This window comes from Lupinus angustifolius, chromosome LG11, assembly GCF_001865875.1.
Source record: "Lupinus angustifolius cultivar Tanjil chromosome LG11, LupAngTanjil_v1.0, whole genome shotgun sequence".
NCBI lineage: Eukaryota > Viridiplantae > Streptophyta > Magnoliopsida > Fabales > Fabaceae > Lupinus > Lupinus angustifolius.
In genome coordinates, this window is record NC_032019.1 from 5,765,656 (window position 1) to 5,778,611 (window position 12,956).

Genomic DNA, 12,956 nt, shown 5'->3' on the forward strand with positions numbered 1-12,956 from the left:
CTGGAAAGCTGCAAAGAAGGTTCTAAGATATTTGCAAGGCACTAAGGATCATATGCTCACGTATAGAAGGTCAGATCATCTTGAGGTGATCGATTATTCGGATTCAGACTATGCTGGATGTATGGACTCAAGGAAATCTACATTTGGGTATATCTTCCTAATGGCTGGAGGAGCCATTTCATGGAGAAGCGGTAGAGAGTCTACAATTGCTACGTCCACCATGGAAGCTGAGTTTGTGGCATGCTTTGAAGCCACAAATCATGCATTGTGGCTGCGGAACTTTACTTCAGGACTTGGCATTATAGATAGTGTAGCTAGGCCGCTGAAGTTTTATTGTGATAATTTCGCAGCTGTCTTCTTCTCTAAGAATGAAAGATATTGTAGAGGTACTAAACATATGGATTTAAAGTTCCTGTCAGTTAAAGAAGAAGTACGGAAACAGAAAGTGTCTATAGAGCATATTAGTACCAATTTAATGGTAGCGATCCGTTAACTAAAGGGTTGACGCCCAAGATTTACATTGGCCATGTAGAAAGGATGGGCATTATAGATAAGTCCTTGTTAATGTGATTATACCTGATGTATATATACATGTATGGATGTTTGCTCATTATTGTATGACACATTTGAATTCAATGAAAGTTTCGTTTCCGTAGTTAAAGTTTAAGTTATCTATATTATAGAATGTACTTGTATGGTTTTGATGAGATAACTTGATGAGTCTTTGAAAGGTAAATGAAGACTCAAATTAAAGTGAGTTGGATTGAGATGATTGTGATACATGGAAGGGATCAGGTTGCCTCATATAATTTGTGACCGCCATGATTCAATTATTTCAGCTCAATTTAAAGGATGATGATTTGTAAGGTTCAATAAAAGAGCGCAAGTAAAGTTATGAATCTTCAAGTCATCACATGGACCAAGTGGGAGATTGTTAGATTAATTTAATAATCAATGTGGTCCATGTGCATGAAAGTCACTAATCTGAATGAAAGTGCCTAATGTGATGATGGTTGACAATTAAATAATCAGATTAGTGGGAGTTTCCCTCTCACTTCATGGGAAGTTTCCTATATGTTAACTTCCCCAAACTGATGCATTAAATTGGACAGTGTGTGGCAATTCCATAAAACACATAAGGAATACATCTCTATTCTGAAAGAGAGAAACAAAAAGGCAAGAATAAGAGAAAGGTCTTGGTTTTGCATAAAAGAAAATCCAGTGCATTGTTATAGCGTGGAAGGAAGGAAACTGAGTTTCTAATCATCAAGAAACTCATAAAGGGAAGGAGGAGAGGTGAAAACAAAAGGCAATCAGAGAAAGCATCAGGGAAGAACACTAGAAAGAAATAGCAATGGAACTAGGTATTCTCTGACCTTATACTGTAACATGTAAATGTCATAAATGTCAAGATCCTAAATAAAGGGTTCTTATGAACCATTAAAGGCTCAATGTAAAGTTTCTCTAAAAGTATTGAAATGTCTAACAATACCCTTCATGACCTTTGAATAACTTCTCCCACAAATGAGCCAAAGGTAGAGGATCCCTTACTAGGAACATGAAGGCCACTTTAGGAACTCTATCATATGGGTATTCATTAACCTTAGCAGTCATTGAAGCTCTCGATATAAGTTCTTTGAAGAACTTCTCCCACAAAGCATTGAGTTGATGGCTTTGAAGACCATTAAATATGAGGATGGGGATCCTCTATCTCAAAATAATCATGTTATCATGTCTCTATCCAATGAAATAACACTAAATAATATAAAAAAATAATTTTATGTTTTTATTTTTATTTTCTCAATAAAATGAGACATTTTGATTAGTTTAGGACACAAATGAAGACATCAATAAAAACAGAAGATTAAATGCACTCACTATCAATTTTTAACTATTTCATAACAGTCTCTTTAGAAAGTTGAAGTTATAAACCTATGTGAAGCCAAGTACTCTCTATGGTAACGGTAAAAATTAAAAAAAATGAAACATTTATTATTTTTTCTATTTTTGTTTTATTATTATTAATATGAGACATTAGTCAACCTAGAACACTTAATTGTTTTGTTTTGGAAACCTGTAGGAAGTGATTAATTTTTCGGTTAAAAAAATAAACCAGCGTATACCACACACACCTAATTGGAAGTAGGAGATTATTATATTTAAACTAATAAAGATGATAATGCAGATTTTTGTAGTTAGGATGTGGTGTAGTCTGAAGAAGTTGGAGGTTTTATTTGTGTATGGAATTTTTGACATTGAAAGTCTATGATACCAATAAATACAACTAAGAAGACTAAGTTATGTAGCCGCCAGGCCTGTCAGTTTTCTTGACCATTAAATGTTGTAGATACCAATAATGTACTCTTATTTCCAAAACTACTACTATTCAGTTTCTAACAATCAAGAGGATTCTAGAATCACTGTAATAATGTTTATATGGTTTAATATTTATACCATATACATGATGTATCCAAATTCATTTGTATTATTTATAATAAAAAGACAACAATAATTAAATATGGATATATATAATGCAATGGCATTATAAATTTATTTTACTGTTTTTTCTCTTTTATGAAAAGTTATATGTTCACCTCAATTATATCAATAGATTCATCCTTAATCTCATTCCAGTTTTTCTAAATTCTCTTTATGTACCAACGGGCGTTGGTTCAAGTGGTACATGCTTGATTCTCCTTAAGCAAGAACCCGGGTTTGAGTCTTGTGGATGGAAAAAATGTCCGTTGGGAGAGTTAGCGCCACTTACCTGTGGATGTGCTCGGCTCGGACAGGATTGCCTCCAGTACGAGGATACATGTGGGAAACCAAAAAAAATCCTCTTTATGTACTCCAAGTGAGAGCATTTAATATTTTATATGTTCATATAAGTGCCTTCAGTTTTTTTGGTAGCATGAGAATTGTATAGGAAAAACTCACAATAATTTTATCTAAATGGATTAATTAACCCTTATTTATATCTTATAAATAATTTTAAACAATGTGTTAGTCTAGTGATGTAAGATCTCGTTAGATCTACAAAATATCCAAAGAATCAATGATTCGATTATTGTAAACGACACTTGTTAGAAGAGACACACACAAAACATCAAGTTTTCATGACTATGACATAAAGCAATATCATCATCCCTATCTTACCATTTTTTTCATTTCTTGGATCATCCATTTCTCACTCTTCAAGTTTTCATCATCACTTTCTATCTCCCCACTTTTACAAAACTTCACAACCTTTGGTTAAGTTTTTTTCTCTATTTCTTTATCTTTCTCTTTACAATCTTCATATTCTTATTTCTCTTAATTCTTCTTGTTATTCTTAAGCAAAAATTATTTATACTTTATCATATTTTTTCTATTATTATTAATTCTTGAGCAAAATTGTTCATATTTCATTGTATTATTTTCTTGTTATTCTTGAAGATGTATTCTTGAACAAGAATGGTATTCTTGCCTTGTTGGCAAGTATTAATTAATTGTAATATATAGAAATAAATTAATATAAAAATATAGAGAAAAATACCATTTCAAAATTACATTATTTATCATATTTATTATTTCAGAAAATCAAGTAGTGAGAGAATATGAAGAAATCACTCTAATGTCATATGCTCTTGTCAAAATTATATCATATTTTAAAATTTTACTACATAAAAATTATAGTTGCCACTAATTAACAGAGATTATATATATATATATATATAAACTCAAAAAAATAATCAAATAACATATAAATAATAAAATTAATATAACTTCTATATTTTAATTTTGCCATTAACATACCTTCCATTCACCTAATTTTATAACTGCTAACTAATCATATTTGAATAATGAAATAATCTTCTTGAATTGTTATGTCATGCAGACCTCCCTTATACCTTCTGGCGTTTTGAAAAAGTCTAGGGTGTTAGTCAGTTATTTATAAAGTTTTAATTTATACAATTTCAGTAGAGGATGGAGAATAAGAAATAAAATATATGCAATTGTAACTGGAGAATAATAGTCTCTCTGCAGAATAAATGTTTTAATTCTTAAATAAAAATGAATTTGTAACTAGAGAGTGGTTCTGATTGGAGTTTCAAATGGTTCATATAAATGGAGAACAGACTTTTCTTTATAATACTCAAAAACAAAAAACAAAACATCACTGCACAAACCTGTGGGAAAAAGCAAAAAATTATTGACTCATCTTTGATCCAACCTTTTCAAATCAAAAAGTTGTGTCAAAACATACAATCAGATTAAAAAAGCCAGGCTTATTTTGTGATTATAATTTATTTTTTAAGAACTTATGTATGTAAAGACTGTATAGCCAATCTCAAACAATAAAAATATGAATTGACAAACACTATAGTATGAAATTAATTATTTTTAATTCATTGAGAACTTGAGTCAAATAAAATCCAATTCTTTATATTAATTATTTTTCATTTACAACAATAAAAAATATTTTTAATTGAGTCATTTTATATGTATAATATTAAATTAGTGACGCAGTGCATATAAGTACATTTACCCAAAAAAAACATGTGTCGTCTTTTTATTATGTCATTTTTGTACTATTAATGATATTTTTTACTTTTTTTAGTAAGAAATTAATTCATTTTGAAGTGTGTGACTGCCCATCTCAATAGTGTCATTCTCATCATCGAACTCTTAACATTTTGATTATTCTAGAAATCTAGCAGAGTCTTATATCATTAGACCAACAAAATATTGGTTTTATTGTGTCATTTGAAATTATATCATATATGCAATACACGAAAATTATGTTGTGTCGCTTATTTAAGACATAGTATGTATAATTAATAATATATTTAGAATAAACTTCATTTCATATAATAATTTGTTTATGGAAAACTTTTTAACATATATATATATATATTGTTGTGCCATTTAAGGACGTTTTTTTGGAAATTTTGGTTGACTTGGATTTTGTTTAATTATTAATATTTTGTGTAGGTGAGATAAGAGGAATGAAGTTTTATCATCTAATTAAATTACTACCAAATTGATGGGGATGGATACAAAAATATTATATTTCTAGCGGATGATTCAGTTGTTACAATTTTTTGTGTAGATGGGATAAACAAAATTGGTTTTGTTGGTAAGGATTCAGTTTATATCTCAGAAACAGGTTTAAATCCAATTCCTGATAGAAAGATAAATTGTTAATAGACAATTTTTTAGTATTTTCTGTAAGCACTATGAGATGGAGAGAAAACAATGCAGCCTTATCGAAGTTCAATATAACTAGACTTATTATCTTTCCACTATTCTCACGTGTTATGCATTTCCTCAATTCTCTTAAGAGATGGTTGATATATATGATAGAAACACATACTAGGCTTAGAGAAAATTTTATATTTGATACAAAATAATAATAATAATGGCATATAAGTCCATATACATTAGACGTAAAATAAGGTAATATATTGTTATAGTAAATTATTGAATAACACCTTCAATTCAGTCGTAACTTTCTAAAATTGCCTTATGTTATTTTGGAATTAAGACTATGAATTTTTGGCATTTTAATCAATAAATTGAAAGTACAATGTGCCCCTAGGAAAAAAAATTAACTTTTTCATCCTAGTTTTCATGTTTGATGGATCATGGATTGAACACATAATTTATCCATTAGATTTCTAGTTAAAATGGCAGGTCGGATCTAATTATTAATTTCATAACTAGTTTTTTATTTTTTTCAGTGTTGGTTTTAGCATAAAAACACAGACACTATTTCAATAAAGATATTGACATGTCATATTCTTTAATTTAATTAACGTAGACACAATAAAGTATTTTTATTGATGTAATTATTACGGTATTCAACTTGTATTTGAATGTAAAAAAATTAAAATTTATTTATAAGTATATGTTAAAATATCTAAGGTATCTTATCTAATATACATATGGATAGGCATGCAATAGTCAATGCATTTCAATTATGAGATTATAGAAAATTGTGTTATTTGGAAACTTATTAAGGGGAAATATTTATTGATTAAAATGTTCCAAATCCATCATACAAATTTTTTTAGTTGGCAATGGTTTAACTCATATGACATACAAACATAGGTTGAAAGGACAAGAATAATCTCTTGGAGTTAAGTTATTGAATTTGTATTTATATTTAAGGGTAGAAGTATTATCATAATTTATTTAAAAATGTCACATCATATAATTTTTTCCTTTTATATTTTTTTACGTATTTCTCTATCTAATCTCATGCAAAGCACCTCTATGTTCATTGAGTTATAAGACCTGTCATAACGTTGATGAGGCTGACTAAACTCACTCAATTTTTTTTAAGAAATGCTCAAAAGTCAAAACCCATAATCATCATTGCTCAAATTCATTAGTTCTTTAGTTATCATGGCAGTTCTGGTCTAATTATTTAATCATCTATTTTAATTTTTTTTTCCATAGTTGGTTTTAGTATAAAACGCAAACACCGGTTAAATAAAGATATTCATATCTCATAGGATAAATTTAATTTGGGTGGACTCAATAAAATGGTATTATTAATTTAATTTAGGTAGATCCAATGTATGCATAAAAATATCCAAAGTATATTATCTAATATAATACAAATTAGATAGCTACACCATAATGTATGATACATCAATTTTCAACGATACATTAATATAGTGATTATTGAGATGAACAATCACATATCTTAAAAAAAATTAATTAGTAGATAGTTAGATAAAAATCATATTTGAAGCATTCATATTATTATAATAAATTTTACAAAAAAAATTCACAAATAAATGTTAGAAATCTATTACCACCATTCCAAAGCAAAATAATATTATTTTTAAAAGTTTGAATTAAATTTAATAATTTAAAAAATTATAGTTTAATATATCTATTAACAAGTTATTGATATAATAATATAAGATTATCTTGGATCAAATCTCAAAATATTTATTCATGTGATGAGTATTTGTTGAGAAACATTCATATTCCCACAATTGATTAATTCTCTCATGAAACAATTCTTGGTTAAAAAATTAATATATCTGGAAGTGTTATCTCATCATTGTTGGCACGTGTTATGTACTTGCTCAAATTGATCCTGTATTCTCTCAACGGATAGTTAATATAAAAGGAAACAAGTATAAGTATTTGAAAATAAATTATATTTAATTTCAAAAAATATATAATAAGTTACGAGATAATAAGTCTATATACATTTATTTTACGATAAGATCGCATATTATTATTTTTAAATTATTAAATAACACCATAAATTTAATTATAACTTTTTAAAATATCTTTATGCTGTTTTGGAATTGTGTTAATGATTTTTTGACAAATTAACAAATAAATCATTTTGTGCATTGTACCTGTAACCTCCTTAGTCACCTAATTTCTAAATTGTTATAATATGTGTATTTAATATATATCACATGTGTATTTAATATATATCATATTATACTTATTTAGTTATTTTAAAATAATTAATAGAGAGTATATGAGTTTTATATGTTATCATTATATCATCTAAATTATCATATGTTACATATCCTTAATTATTAAATAAAAATAATATATATCAGTAGTAAATAAATAAAGATCAGTGTATAAATATTAAAGTTTATAAGAAAATTATTCTATAAAGCTTTTAGCATAATTTTCTAATTAGCTTTGAAATTTATACAAGTCACATACCATAATGATTAGATAATAATATTTTGATTGATTGATTTGATCTAACTTATTAAACATTGACATTTTAATTTAATTGATATTAGTACTATATTATTTATTGAAATCATATCACGACCTAAAATTTCACAATACTTATATTTATATATATATTTATTATCGTAACCAAAATTTATATTGGTTTATGCAACAATATGCCATATCTCCACCCTTCTCCCAACATGGAAAAATCAAAATGCAAAATCTGAACATATGAGAATGGTTCATGTATATTGCTTTTATCTCCCTTCGTATATATAAGCTCATGTTTATGTCAGCATTTTCAGCATCACTCACAGTGCTTGTTTTTCTTCACGAAAATGGTGCTACCTGGTTCAAGCGAAGGAAGAAGTGCATCTCCAACAACTGAGTCTATATCAACCATTAATCCAAGAAGATCAAACCGTCTCCACAATTTCACACTGCCACCATCATTGACATGGGGGACACAGAGGCACTTAAGGTGCTCAAAATCCTCCATCATCAGCAACAACTTTTCAAGCAATGGAGATGGAGTACGATCCTCTACGTCAAGGTTTGAAGATAACTATGAGGGCATAGATGCAATGAGGGAGAAGCTTGTGAATGATTTGAAGAACGCCGCAGAGAAGATGAAGAACGTGATGTTAAGGAATGAGAAGGAGGAAGAAGAAAAAAGGGAAAATTCGCGTGAGACAATGATGATGATGGAAGGTGAGAAGCCATGGAATGTGAGAACAAAGAGGGAGGAGTTTAAGGCTTCGGTTGGTGGAAAAGGTAAAGGTAAAGGGGTGAAGATTGATGAGAAGAAACACAATGTATCATCACAGATGAAGATTAACAGTAATGGTAACAGTGCTACAAAGTTGCCAAATTTGAGAAAAAAGAGTGAAAAGTTGGAGCCAAGGATGAAGTTTTCTTTGACGTTAACAAAGAAAGAGATTGAAGAAGATTTTCTGGCGATGACTGGTCATAAGCCACCTAAGAAGCCATTAAAAAGGCCCAAAGCTGTTCAGAAGCAAATGGATGTGAGTTTCTTTTACCTTATAATTTTTTTCTTCTACTTATTCGGCTGATCTTGATGCAATAGTAAGCTTGTTTACTCAATCACTATGAGTTCAGGAGTTCAAATTCTTGAAACAGTCTCTCCGATACGATATATCTACCTAAACCCTACCGCTCTTCAGTTATTCAAATAATAACTATATATTTTTTTGTAGGACCTTTATCCTGGTTCATGGTTAAAAGAGGTTAATGCTGACTCGTACAAGGTTCATGAAGCTCCTGAAAGTGGTAAGGCACGTAAGGGGAAGGGGAAGATGCATCATCTCTTTGAGTCCGATGATGAAAAACCTTGATAGTGTATGTAGTTCATTCTCGGTGATTATTTGAGAAATGGATTGTTATCCAAGAGAAAGTTGTAGTATGATTATTGTTGTTATTAAACTTTGTGGAATGAAGATCATATCTCAAATATCTATCATTTAAATTTTTATTTCATAGTTGATATAAGAAATCCATTATTTAGTTAAATTTCTCCCACATGAATACATGGACAATGTTTTGTCTTGGTTTTTTCAAACCCCACACCATTACTAATACTTTACACATGAAAAATAATATAATACTTCTACAAAATAAACTTCAAAAATTCTTCTTCACTAGTTACAACTTTGAAGCACATCTTGTAATACATATTACTTTTCTAATAATAATACATAAGTATTTGTAGGGTGATTTAATCAGAGATATATCACCAAATACATGGTCATCTTTTCTATAACAGATTATCGAATTCCTCTCTATTGATGGAGAGTGAAGTCTTATTTTTTAGTATATTTTTAAAACTAAAAATGTAATTTCAGTATGACAGTATCAAATAGATTCAAATTCACTCACACCACTTTTCACAATTTTGTTCACATGTTTCTAAATCCCCATAAAACTTTCAGATTGTGATATATATGGATTTGAAGAATTTCTAAGTTTTGGGTTTTATTGTGTACTACCTATTTGATGAAAGCCTCTAGTGTAAATTAGACTGAAAACTAGACTAGTTTCAAATTAAGCACATGTTTAGGTGGGAGTTTCATGCCGTGGTATAATTATTCCTTTTATAATTGTTTCCTTTCTTCATTTTTTTTTCTTTAAGAAAAGTAAGATTGAGTATTGAATAAGTTTTTCAATGTTTGTGTATTGAATAAGTCTTAGGAAGGGTCAAGCACTCACAATGTTTTTTGAAGATGTCTAGAAGTTCTGGTTTTTTGAAGTTCTTGCAATTATGTGGTTTATAACTTCACTTTTTTGCTTCATAAGATTCTGGGAGTTTTTTGGTATGTGTTATGAAAATATTGTATTTGATATCATATGTAAAATGTATGGTTATAATAGTCATATAGGTGAAAATTGAGAATGGACTGCTATGAAGGTTAAATCAATGATATTGTATAGAGTGTTAAAATATGGCCTTCCATTCTTGAGAAAGAAAACTTACCGAGAAGGAGAAAATGCAGAAAACAGAAAATTCACTAGAAGGAAGATGATTGACACAATAGGGAGTTTGAATAATACCTCATAAAGCTTTTCATTGAAGAGAATGAATCTCAAAATAGATACTTATACAAAAATATAAAAGAGAAAAGACCCTATAACTAAAATAACTACCTAACAAACTAAACTACTTGTCAAAAACAGAAGAAAAGAAAAAACAAAACGAAAAATACAACAAAGAGATAAAAATACACAAAACAGTTTGAGAAAGCCACAACTAACAATCTAAATTGCATTCAGTTGGCTTATATAAAGATATGTCTTGATCATTGCCTTCTACAACTAGCTCATCACTGTCAAAAAAAGGTTGATCATGATGAACCTCTACTTCATTGATTTCAGCATTGTCCTCAATTTTTAACACCCCCCACAAGCTGGACTATGAATGTCATAGAGCCCAAGTTTGGAAATGTTGTTGTGAAATTTTCCAAGAGGCAAAGCCTTTGTAAACACATCTGCAATTTGACAATCAGTGGAGATAGGAAGCAAATGAACAATCCCATCTGTCACATTTTCTCTAATGTAGTGGTAGTCCATTTCTATATGTTTTGTCCTCTCATGAAAAACAGGGTTAGCAGCAAGGTACAAAGCATATTCATTATCACAATATAAGGTATAGAAGCGATTGTGCTTCATATCTTGTAAGGGCCAAAGAACTATATTCTGCTTCAGCAGAAGACCTAGAGACAGTCATTTGTCTGTGACTTTTCCATGAAATAAGAGAATTACCAAGAAAGAAACAAAAACCAGTAACATACCTCCTTGTATCAAGACAAGCCCCCCAATCAGAATCACTAAAACCTTTAATATTAATGTTAGAATTACTAGGAAAAATTGACCTTTTCTAGGGGCTGATTTCAGATATCTTAAAACTCTCAAACCAGCCTTATAATGATCAATAGTAGGCTCAGAAAGAAACTGGCTTAAATGACTTACTACATAAGCAATATCAAGCCTAATATGAGTAAGATAAACAAGTCTACCAATAAGCCTTCTATAAGCAGTAATATTAGGATGACTTGATCCAGATTTGCTGTGCAATCTGGTTCCACTGTCCATAGGAGTTGAACTTGGTTTGGATCCAAGTAGGCTAGTCTCTTGCAATAATTTAATAATGTACTTTCTTTGACAAAGATTAATCCCTTTCTTAGTCTTGGCCACTTCTAAACCTAGGAAATATTTAAGGTTCCCTAAGTCTTTTATGCTGAATTTCTCATCTAAAAGATGCTTATTAGATAGGATTTCATACATGTCATTCCCTGCAAGAACAAGATTATCAACATATACAAGAATAGCACTAAAATATTGATCCTTAATTTTAATGAAAAGATAGTGATCAGCTCTTGATTGTATGTAACCATTTTGAATAAGAACAACAATTAATTTTGTATTCCATTGCCTACTGGCTTGTTTCAAACCATACAAAGATTTCTACAATTTGCAGACCAAAGAGGAATCATGAATCTTCAATCCAGGAGGAGTTTTCATATAGACTTCTTGAAGAAGATCCCATGGAGGAAAGCAAAATTAAAATCGAACTGATGTAAATGTCAACCCTTTATGGAAGCTAAGGCAAGAATAACCCTAATAGTGGTCATTTTAATAACAAGACTAAAGGTATCTAAATAGTTTATTCCTATAGTTTGAGTATATCCTTTAGCCACAAGCCTTGCCTTATATCTATTTATGGTTCCATCAGTCGTATGCTTAGTTTTAAAAATCCACTTACATCCTATAGCTCTCTTGTCTTTAGGAAGCTTAGTGAGAATCGAGGTTTGATTCTTTTCGACAGCATTCAGTTCTTCAGTAATGGCATCAACCCAATGAGGATGCTGACTGGCTTGATCATAACTCTTTGGTTCTGTTATGCAAGTCACATTCGAGATGAAACTTTTATGAATTTTGTTCAATCTATCATAATAAAGAACAAAGGACAAAGGATACTTAGAATTGGGATCCTTTGAGAAAACATTAGAGGTGCTCATTAAAAAGTGGTAATCTTGGAGGTAACTTGGTGTCTTTCTCATTCTGGTGGAATATCTAGTACTAATGTTGGGATTTCTATCAGTTCCTAGGCTGCTAGAGTTCTCAAGGGATGAGATATCAGTAGTATGAGTACTTTGATTGTGATTAAGGTGATCAAGTATAGGATAATCCAAGTAATGATCATCATGATTAAAAGATGAAGTAGGAAGAGGTATACCCTCATGGTTATGTGTGAGATCAGTTTGACTAGAGAAAGGGAAAACATTCTCATAGAAGCTAACATTTCTAGACATGAAAGTTTCTCTAGTTTTGCAATCAAAGACAAGGTATTCTTTATTCCATGTTTGTATCCAATGAAAACACACTTCTTAGCTCTAGGATCTAACTTATTTTTATTATTAACAATAGTAGAAGCAAAACAAAGGCAACCGAACATTTTTAGATTCATCAAGTTAGGATCATGGCAAACAAGAATTTGGTAAGGAGATTTATTTTTCAGAATAGCAGAGGGTTGTCTATTTATAAGATAGACAACATGAGCAGTAGCATAATTCCAAAAACATTTAGGCATAAAAGATTGATACATTAAAGCCCTAGTAACACCTAAAATGTGTTGATGTTTTCTCTTAACAATTCCATTTTATTGAGGAGTTTCAACACATGTGGTTTGATGCAATATTCCTTTTGAAGCATAAAAATCATCAATCTTAAAT

General features: G+C 29.8%; 2 protein-coding genes and 1 pseudogene across 2 annotated transcripts; 1 reads left to right on the plus strand and 2 right to left on the minus strand.

The window, feature by feature from the left end:
* The window catches only part of LOC109359675, a 7,006-nt pseudogene extending 4,543 nt beyond the window's left edge, over positions 1–2,463 (minus strand).
* On the plus strand, positions 7,952–9,162 carry LOC109360149. Its single transcript, XM_019604879.1, has 2 exons — positions 7,952–8,735; positions 8,928–9,162. Exons 1-2 carry the CDS (start codon positions 8,049–8,051, stop codon positions 9,063–9,065), a joined length of 825 nt encoding a protein of 274 aa, XP_019460424.1. The 5' UTR covers positions 7,952–8,048; the 3' UTR covers positions 9,066–9,162.
* LOC109359676 lies at positions 10,615–12,536 on the minus strand. Its single transcript, XM_019604371.1, has 3 exons — positions 11,987–12,536; positions 11,097–11,516; positions 10,615–10,937 (listed from the first exon to the last, which is right to left on the minus strand). Exons 1-3 carry the CDS (start codon positions 12,534–12,536, stop codon positions 10,615–10,617), a joined length of 1,293 nt encoding a protein of 430 aa, XP_019459916.1.

Bases quoted from the DNA above. Each gene is read 5' to 3' on its own strand.
- LOC109360149 (XM_019604879.1), top strand. From the start codon at position 8,049: ATGGTGCTACCTGGTTCAAGCGAAGGAAGAAGTGCATCTCCAACAACT. The intron at 8,736-8,927 runs GTGAGTTTCTTT...ATTTTTTTGTAG, and splicing joins CTGTTCAGAAGCAAATGGAT to GACCTTTATCCTGGTTCATG.
- LOC109359676 (XM_019604371.1), bottom strand. From the start codon at position 12,536: ATGTCTAGAAATGTTAGCTTCTATGAGAATGTTTTCCCTTTCTCTAGT. The intron at 11,517-11,986 runs GTAAGTGGATTT...TTGTTCTTGCAG, and splicing joins AGACAAGAGAGCTATAGGAT to GGAATGACATGTATGAAATC. The intron at 10,938-11,096 runs GTCAATTTTTCC...GACTGTCTCTAG, and splicing joins GAAATCAGCCCCTAGAAAAG to GTCTTCTGCTGAAGCAGAAT.